This window comes from Oncorhynchus gorbuscha, unplaced genomic scaffold (genome assembly GCF_021184085.1).
Source record: "Oncorhynchus gorbuscha isolate QuinsamMale2020 ecotype Even-year unplaced genomic scaffold, OgorEven_v1.0 Un_scaffold_2337, whole genome shotgun sequence".
Classification (NCBI taxonomy): Eukaryota; Metazoa; Chordata; class Actinopteri; order Salmoniformes; family Salmonidae; genus Oncorhynchus; species Oncorhynchus gorbuscha.
In genome coordinates, this window is record NW_025746881.1 from 62,501 (window position 1) to 71,707 (window position 9,207).

Consider the following 9,207-nt stretch of genomic DNA (forward strand, 5'->3'; position numbering starts at 1 on the left):
TAGAGTGGAGGGACGGCAGGTAGACTAGTGGTTAGAGTGGAGGGACGGCAGGTAGACTAGTGGTTAGAGTGGAGGGACGGCAGGTAGACTAGTGGTTAGAGTGGAGGGACGGCAGGGTAGACTAGTGGTTAGAGAGGGAGAAACACTACAGGGAGAGAGAGGGAGAAACACTACAGGGAGAGAGAGGGAGAAAAACTGCAGGGAGAGAGAGGGAGAAACACTACAGGGAGAGAGAGGGAGAAACACTACAGGGAGAGAGAGGGAGAAACACTACAGGGAGAGAGAGGGAGAAACACTACAGGGAGAGAGAGGGAGAAACACTACAGGGAGAAACACTACAGGGAGAGAGAGGGAGAAACACTGCAGGGAGAAACACTACAGGGAGAGAGAGGGAGAAACACTGCAGGGAGAAACACTACAGGGAGAGAGAGGGAGAAACACTACAGGGAGAGAGAGGGAGAAACACTACAGGGAGAGAGAGGGAGAAACACTACAGGGAGAGAGAGGGAGAAACACTACAGGGAGAGAGGGAGAAACACTACAGGGAGAGAGAGGGAGAAACACTACAGGGAGAGAGAGGGAGAAACACTACAGGGAGAGAGAGGGAGAAACACTACAGGGAGAGAGAGGGAGAAACACTACAGGGAGAGAGAGGGAGAAACACTACAGGGAGAGAGAGGGAGAAACACTGCAGGGAGAAACACTGCAGGGAGAAACACTGCAGGGAGAAACACTGCAGGGAGAAACACTACAGGGAGAGAGAGGGAGAAACACTACAGGGAGAGAGAGGGAGAAACACTACAGGGAGAGAGAGGGAGAAACACTACAGGGAGAGAGAGGGAGAAACACTACAGGAAGAGAGAGGGAGAAACACTACAGGGAGAGAGAGGGAGAAACACTGCAGGGAGAAACACTACAGGGAGAGAGGGACAGAGAGAGAGGATAGAGGGACAGAGAGAGAGGACAGAGGGACAGAGAGAGAGAGAGGACAGAGGGACAAAGAGAGAGAGGATAGAGGGACAGAGAGAGAGGATGGAGGGACAGAGAGAGAGAGGATGGAGGGACAGAGAGAGAGAGGATGGAGGGACAGAGAGAGAGAGGATAGAGGGACAGAGAGAGAGAGAGGATAGAGGGACAGAGAAAGAGAGGATAGAGGGAAAGAGAGAGAGGATGGAGGGACAGAGAGAGAGGATGGAGGGACAGAGAGAGAGAGGATGGAGGGACAGAGAGAGAGAGGATGGAGGGACAGAGAGAGAGAGGATAGAGGAACAGAGAGAGAGAGGATGGAGGGACAGAGAGAGAGGATAGAGGGACAGAGAGAGAGAGGATAGAGGGACAGAGAGAGAGAGAGGATAGAGGGACAGAGAAAGAGAGGATAGAGGGACAGAGAGAGAGGATAGAGGGACAGAGAGAGAGGATAGAGGGACAGAGAAAGAGAGGATAGAGGGACAGAGAGAGAGAGGATAGAGGGACAGAGAGAGAGGATAGAGGGACAGAGAGAGAGAGGATAGAGGGACAGAGAGAGAGAGGATAGAGGGACAGAGAGAGAGAGGATAGAGGGACAGAGAGAGAGAGAGGATAGAGGGACAGAGAAAGAGAGGATAGAGGGACAGAGAGAGAGGATAGAGGGACAGAGAGAGAGAGGATGGAGGGACAGAGAGAGAGAGGATAGAGGAACAGAGAGAGAGAGGATAGAGGGACAGAGAAAGAGAGGATAGAGGGACAGAGAGAGAGGATAGAGGGACAGAGAGAGAGAGGATAGAGGGACAGAGAGAGAGAGGGGATAGAGGGACAGAGAGAGAGAGGATAGAGGAACAGAGAGAGAGAGGATAGAGGGACAGAGAGAGAGAGGATAGAGGGACAGAGAGAGAGGATAGAGGGACAGAGAGAGAGAGGATAGAGGGACAGAGAGAGAGAGAGGATAGAGGGACAGAGAAAGAGAGGATAGAGGGACAGAGAGAGAGAGAGGATAGAGGGACAGAGAGAGAGGATAGAGGGACAGAGAGAGAGAGGATAGAGGAACAGAGAGAGAGAGGATAGAGGGACAGAGAGAGAGAGGATAGAGGGACAGAGAGAGAGAGGATGGAGGGACAGAGAGAGAGAGAGTTGACATATTGAAGGAGCTGCTAGTCCCATTGTTTGGGTGTGTCAGGCAGCTAAACAATTATTTGTCTTTCTTATCTCTTACCTTTGTTCAGGTATTTTTCTGAAAACTGCATTGTTGGGCTTGTAAGTAAACATTTCACTGTAAGCTCCACACCTGTTGTATTCGGAGATGCTAGTAGTATTGGTATTGGTACAGTAGAGATGGTAGTAGTATTGGTACAGTAGAGATGGTAGTAGTATTGGTACAGTAGAGATGGCAGTAGTATTGGTATTGGTACAGTAGAGATGGTAGTAGTATTGGTACAGTAGAGATGCTAGTAGTATTGGTACAGTAGAGATGCTAGTAGTATTGGTACAGTAGAGATGGCAGTAGTATTGGTATTGGTACAGTAGAGATGGTAGTAGTATTGGTACAGTAGAGATGGTAGTAGTATTGGTACAGTAGAGATGCTAGTAGTATTGGTACAGTAGAGATGGTAGTAGTATTGGTATTGGTACAGTAGAGATGGTAGTAGTACAGGTACAGTAGAGATTGTAGTAGTATTGGTACAGTAGAGATGGTAGTAGTATTGGTACAGTAGAGATGGTACTGGTACTGGTACAGTAGAGATGGTAGTAGTACTGGTACTGGTACAGTAGAGATGGCAGTAGTATTGGTACAGTAGAGATGGCAGTAGTATTGGTACAGTAGAGATGGTAGTAGTATTGGTACAGTAGAGATGGTAGTAGTATTGGTACAGTAGAGATGGTAGTAGTATTGGTACAGTAGAGATGGTAGTAGTATTAGTACAGTAGAGATGGCAGTAGTATTGGTACAGTAGAGATGGCAGTAGTATTGGTACAGTAGAGATGGCAGTAGTATTGGTACAGTAGAGATGGCAGTAGTATTGGTACAGTAGAGATGGCAGTAGTATTGGTACAGTAGAGATGGCAGTAGTATTGGTACAGTAGAGATGGTAGTAGTATTGGTACAGTAGAGATGGTAGTAGTATTGGTACAGTAGAGATGGTAGTAGTATTGGTACAGTAGAGATGGTAGTAGTATTGGTACAGTAGAGATGGTAGTAGTATTGGTACAGTAGAGATGGTAGTAGTATTGGTACAGTAGAGGTGGTAGTAGTATTGGTACAGTAGAGGTGGTAGTAGTATTGGTACAGTAGAGATGGTAGTAGTATTGGCACAGTAGAGATGGTAGTAGTATTGGTACAGTAGAGATGGTAGTAGTATTGGTACAGTAGAGATGGTAGTAGTATTGGTACAGTAGAGATGGCAGTAGTACTGGTACTGGTACAGTAGAGATGGCAGTAGTATTGGTACAGTAGAGATGGTAGTAGTATTGGTACAGTAGAGATGGTAGTAGTATTGGTACAGTAGAGATGGTAGTAGTATTGGTACTGGTACAGTAGAGATGGTAGTAGTATTGGTACAGTAGAGACGGTAGTAGTATTGGTACAGTAGAGACGGTAGTAGTATTGGTACAGTAGAGACGGTAGTAGTATTGGTACAGTAGAGACGGTAGTAGTATTGGTACAGTAGAGACGGCAGTAGTATTGGTACTGGTACAGTAGAGATGGTAGTAGTACTGGTACAGTAGAGATGGTAGTAGTATTGGTACAGTAGAGGTGGTAGTAGTATTGGTACAGTAGAGATGGCAGTAGTACTGGTACAGTAGAGATGGCAGTAGTACTGGTACAGTAGAGATGGTAGTAGTATTGGTACAGTAGAGGTGGTAGTAGTATTGGTACAGTAGAGGTGGTAGTAGTATTGGTACAGTAGAGGTGGTAGTAGTATTGGTACAGTAGAGGTGGTAGTAGTATTGGTACAGTAGAGGTGGTAGTAGTATTGGTACAGTAGAGGTGGTAGTAGTATTGGTACAGTAGAGATGGTAGTAGTATTGGTACAGTAGAGATGGTAGTAGTATTGGTACAGTAGAGATGGTAGTAGTATTGGTACAGTAGAGATGGTAGTAGTATTGGTACAGTAGAGATGGCAGTAGTATTGGTACAGTAGAGATGGCAGTAGTATTGGTACAGTAGAGATGGCAGTAGTATTGGTACAGTAGAGATGGCAGTAGTATTGGTACAGTAGAGATGGTAGTAGTATTGGTACAGTAGAGATGGTAGTAGTACTGGTACAGTAGAGATGGTAGTAGTACTGGTACAGTAGAGATGGTAGTAGTACTGGTACAGTAGAGATGGTAGTAGTATTGGTACAGTAGAGATGGTAGTAGTATTGGTACAGTAGAGATGGTAGTAGTATTGGTACAGTAGAGATGATAGTAGTATTGGTACAGTAGAGATGGTAGTAGTATTGGTACAGTAGAGATGGTAGTAGTATTGGTACAGTAGAGATGGTAGTAGTATTGGTACAGTAGAGATGGTAGTAGTATTGGTACAGTAGAGATGGTAGTAGTATTGGTACAGTAGAGATGGTAGTAGTATTGGTACAGTAGAGATGGTAGTAGTATTGGTACAGTAGAGATGGTAGTAGTATTGGTACAGTAGAGATGGTAGTAGTATTGGTACAGTAGAGATGGTAGTAGTATTGGTACAGTAGAGATGGTAGTAGTATTGGTACAGTAGAGATGGTAGTAGTATTGGTACAGTAGAGATGGTAGTAGTATTGGTACAGTAGAGTAGAGATGGTAGTAGTATTGGTACAGTAGAGATGGTAGTAGTATTGGTACAGTAGAGATGGTAGTAGTATTGGTACAGTAGAGATGGTAGTAGTATTGGCACAGTAGAGATGGTAGTAGTATTGGTACAGTAGAGATGGTAGTAGTATTGGTACAGTAGAGATGGTAGTAGTATTGGTACAGTAGAGATGGTAGTAGTATTGGTACAGTAGAGATGGTAGTAGTATTGGTACAGTAGAGATGGTAGTAGTATTGGTACAGTAGAGATGATAGTAGTATTGGTACAGTAGAGATGGTAGTAGTATTGGTACAGTAGAGATGGTAGTAGTATTGGTACAGTAGAGATGGTAGTAGTATTGGTACAGTAGAGATGGTAGTAGTATTGGTACAGTAGAGATGGTAGTAGTATTGGTACAGTAGAGATGGTAGTAGTATTGGTACAGTAATGTTGATATAATGGATGGTCAGTCCTGTATAGCCTCATAACATGGTTATAACTATAATGTTGATATCATGGATGGTCCTATATAGCCTCATAACATGGTTATAACTATAATGGATGGTCAGTCCTATATAGCCTCATAACATGGTTATAACTATAATGTTGATGGATGGTCAGTCCTGTATAGCCTCATAACATGGTTATAACTATAATGTTGATATCATGGATGGTCAGTCCTTGTATCCACAGCTCTGTCTGTTTAATCTGAGAGTGGTTACATTTCTCCAGGCCCCATCCTTCAGCTTTTTACCAAAACAGAGGCGGGGCGGCCGTTTGTTATTTCCCCTTTAAACAGCTGCATTTTATCAACATATCAAAGTGTCACCAACTAAAGGTAAACAATAAGAAATGCAGCACACGACATTCATTTATCACATGTGAAATAGCATTTTTCAGTCGCGCTCAAAGGCTGCCAATCCATGAACAAAGCGTTTATTTTTTAAAACCCGAATCAACGAGCCCCAATCAGTTGTCCATGACAACAAAATCACAAACAACAGAATGGAACTGGGTTAATACAACCGTAGTTTTACGGGGTTCTGCTCAGGTAAAAACTATTTAACAATAAATCCTATTCTTGAAGATCAAGGGGTATTACAGGTATTGGAATGACTGGAATTGAGAGACTGTTTTGTTTTTAAAAATGTGAAGATATAATTGAATCGTATTATTATTATACGGTGTAGAAAGCGATGGGTTAGAGGAAGCCCACAACCCATTAGGTATCATGTAACATCCATATGCACTGGGGGAAAACATGTATTTAGTGCAAGTTCTCCCGCTTAAAAAGATGGGAGAGGCCTGTCATTTTCATCATAGGTTCACTTCAACTATGACAGACAAAGTGAGGGAAAAAATACGTATTTTCCACCATAATTTGCAAATAAATTCATTTAAAAAATCCTGCAATGTGATTTTCTGGATTTTTCTTCTCATTTTGTCTGTCATAGTTGAAGTGTACCTATGATGAAAATTACAGGCCTCTCTCAATTTTTTAAGTGGGAGAACTTGCACAATTGGTGGCTGACTAAATACGTTTTTGCCCCACTGTACCTAGCTGACCATTACATCTAGAAGGACCTCTATAAATACCTAGCTGACCATTACATCTAGGACTTCTCTATAAATACCCAGCTGACCATTATATCTAGAACGACTTCTCTTTAAATACCCAGCTGACCATTACATCTAGGACTTCTCTATAAATACCTAGCTGACCATAACATCTAGAAGGACTTCTCTATAAATACCTAGCTGACCATTACATCTAGAAGGACTTCTCTATAAATACCCAGCTGACCATTACATCTAGAAGGACTTCTCTATAAATACCCAGCTGACCATTACATCTAGAAGGACTTCTCTTTAAATACCCAGCTGACCATTACATCTAGGACTTCTCTATAAATACCCAGCTGACCATTACATCTAGAAGGACTTCTCTATAAATACCCAGCTGACCATTACATCTAGGACTTCTCTATAAATACCTAGCTGACCATTACATCTAGAAGGACTTCTCTTTGACCATTACATCTAGAAGGACCTCTCTATAAATACCTAGCTGACCATTATATCTAGAAGGACTTCTCTTTAAATACCTAGCTGACCATTATATCTAGAAGGACTTCTTTTTAAATACCCAGCTGACCATTACATTTAGAAGGACTTCTCTATAAATACCTAGCTGACCATTACATCTAGAAGGACTTCTCTATAAATACCTAGCTGACCATTACATCTAGAAGGACTTCTCTTTAAATACCTAGCTGACCATTACATCTAGAAGGACTTCTCTTTAAATACCTAGCTGACCATTACATCTAGAAGGACTTCTCTATAAATACCTAGCTGACCATTACATCTAGAAGGACTTCTCTTTAAATACCTAGCTGACCATTACATCTAGAAGGACTTCTCTATAAATACCTAGCTGACCATTACATCTAGAAGGACTTCTCTTTGACCATTACATCTAGAAGGACTTCTCTATAAATACCTAGCTGACCATTATATCTAGAAGGACTTCTCTTTAAATACCTAGCTGACCATTATATCTAGAAGGACTTCTCTTTAAATACCTAGCTGACCATTATATCTAGAAGGACTTCTTTTTAAATACCAGCTGACCATTACATCTAGAAGGACTTCTCTATAAATACCTAGCTGACCATTACATCTAGAAGGACTTCTCTATAAATACCTAGCTGACCATTACATCTAGAAGGACTTCTCTTTAAATACCTAGCTGACCATTACATCTAGAAGGACTTCTCTATAAATACCTAGCTGACCATTACATCTAGAAGGACTTCTCTTTAAATACCTAGCTGACCATTACATCTAGAAGGACTTCTCTATAAATACCTAGCTGACCATTACATCTAGAAGGACTTCTCTTTGACCATTACATCTAGAAGGACTTCTCTATAAATACCTAGCTGACCATTATATCTAGAAGGACTTCTCTTTAAATACCTAGCTGACCATTATATCTAGAAGGACTTCTCTTTAAATACCTAGCTGACCATTATATCTAGAAGGACTTCTTTTTAAATACCCAGCTGACCATTACATCTAGAAGGACTTCTCTATAAATACCTAGCTGACCATTACATCTAGAAGGACTTCTCTATAAATACCTAGCTGACCATTACATCTAGAAGGACTTCTCTTTAAATACCTAGCTGACCATTACATCTAGAAGGACTTCTCTTTAAATACCTAGCTGACCATTACATCTAGAAGGACTTCTCTATAAATACCTAGCTGACCATTACATCTAGAAGGACTTCTCTTTAAATACCTAGCTGACCATTACATCTAGAAGGACTTCTCTATAAATACCCAGCTGACCATTACATCTAGAAGGACTTCTCTTTAAATACCCAGCTGACCATTACATCTAGGACTTCTCTATAAATACCCAGCTGACCATTATATCTAGAAGGACTTCTCTTTAGTGTCGCTGGTAAATTCCTGTTACATCGAACTTTACATTTAAAATAGTTTAAGATCGTCAAATAGACTAAAACAGCCCTGCATGTGTCATAGCCATATTTATAGGTTTTGCTAAAATAGCTTTTATAGACTGCGGGATATGACAAAGATCAAATGGTTGCTTGGTAACTCGGTTATATGTCAGTACATTCTGATAATAGGGTCAGATGTCCCCCACTTACGGATTTTCGCGACGCTGGCCACCAGGATCCATATCGCGATAATGTAAGGCGTCTGAACGTAGCTCCATTCCCACTGCACCATCTGAAACCCCCCGCCGTGGCGGTGCGACTCGCCGCCGTCCTCCGTGGTCGCGGACGGTTCCTCGGCGGACCGGGCCAAGGCAATACCCGGCGAGGCATACTCCTCCCGGGGCTGAACCTGGAAGCGGTCTAGAGAGGTGGTCGGAGAAGCGGGTAGCGACGGACCGGGTTGTCCGCCGCTACGCAGCTCCAGGTCCGGGAGAAACGACGCGTCTGTCGCGGGGAGGTCAGCCGCATCTTTACCGACTACCAAAAGCAGAAGGAGCACAGGCACACTGACGAGGAGCATCTTCCCGTTAAACTCACTCAGCCTCGCGTCATCTTCTATTCTCTTTTATACACACCATCAAGGGAGTACCGGAGGTAAGATAAGAAGGACACGACGTAAGGGACGATACCTGTCACCGGTTTACAATATCAACAACACCTCTCTCTCTCTCTTTCACTCTCTCATTAAGCGGTACGCTAGAGGTAACACAGTCGAGCCTCTACCGGCTGGCATAGCCGATCTTGGCACGTGACCCAAACTCTAAGAACCGCTCGGACCGAGTCCCGTTAAAGAGCCATTACATGCGCACGGGCCACAGCAGTGTGCGGATCTAAGAGCTGTCAATGTATTGTTTTTAAAGAGGAATACTCCTGACTATCATTCTGTGAAAAATAACTGCTCCTGACTGCAGCATTCTGTGAAAGATTACTACT

At 43.0% G+C, this 9,207-nt stretch overlaps 1 protein-coding gene across 1 annotated transcript in view; it reads right to left on the minus strand.

Moving 5' to 3' along the window:
- The window catches only part of LOC124025670 (sodium/hydrogen exchanger 5-like), a 66,283-nt gene extending 57,450 nt beyond the window's left edge, over window positions 1–8,833 (minus strand). Inside the window, exon 1 of the mRNA XM_046339010.1 lies at window positions 8,425–8,833. Within this exon, the coding sequence (XP_046194966.1) occupies window positions 8,425–8,794 (370 nt within the window). The 5' untranslated portion in view covers window positions 8,795–8,833. The remainder of the gene's footprint in view (window positions 1–8,424) is intronic.
- Between the last annotated feature and the right edge of the window lie 374 nt (window positions 8,834–9,207).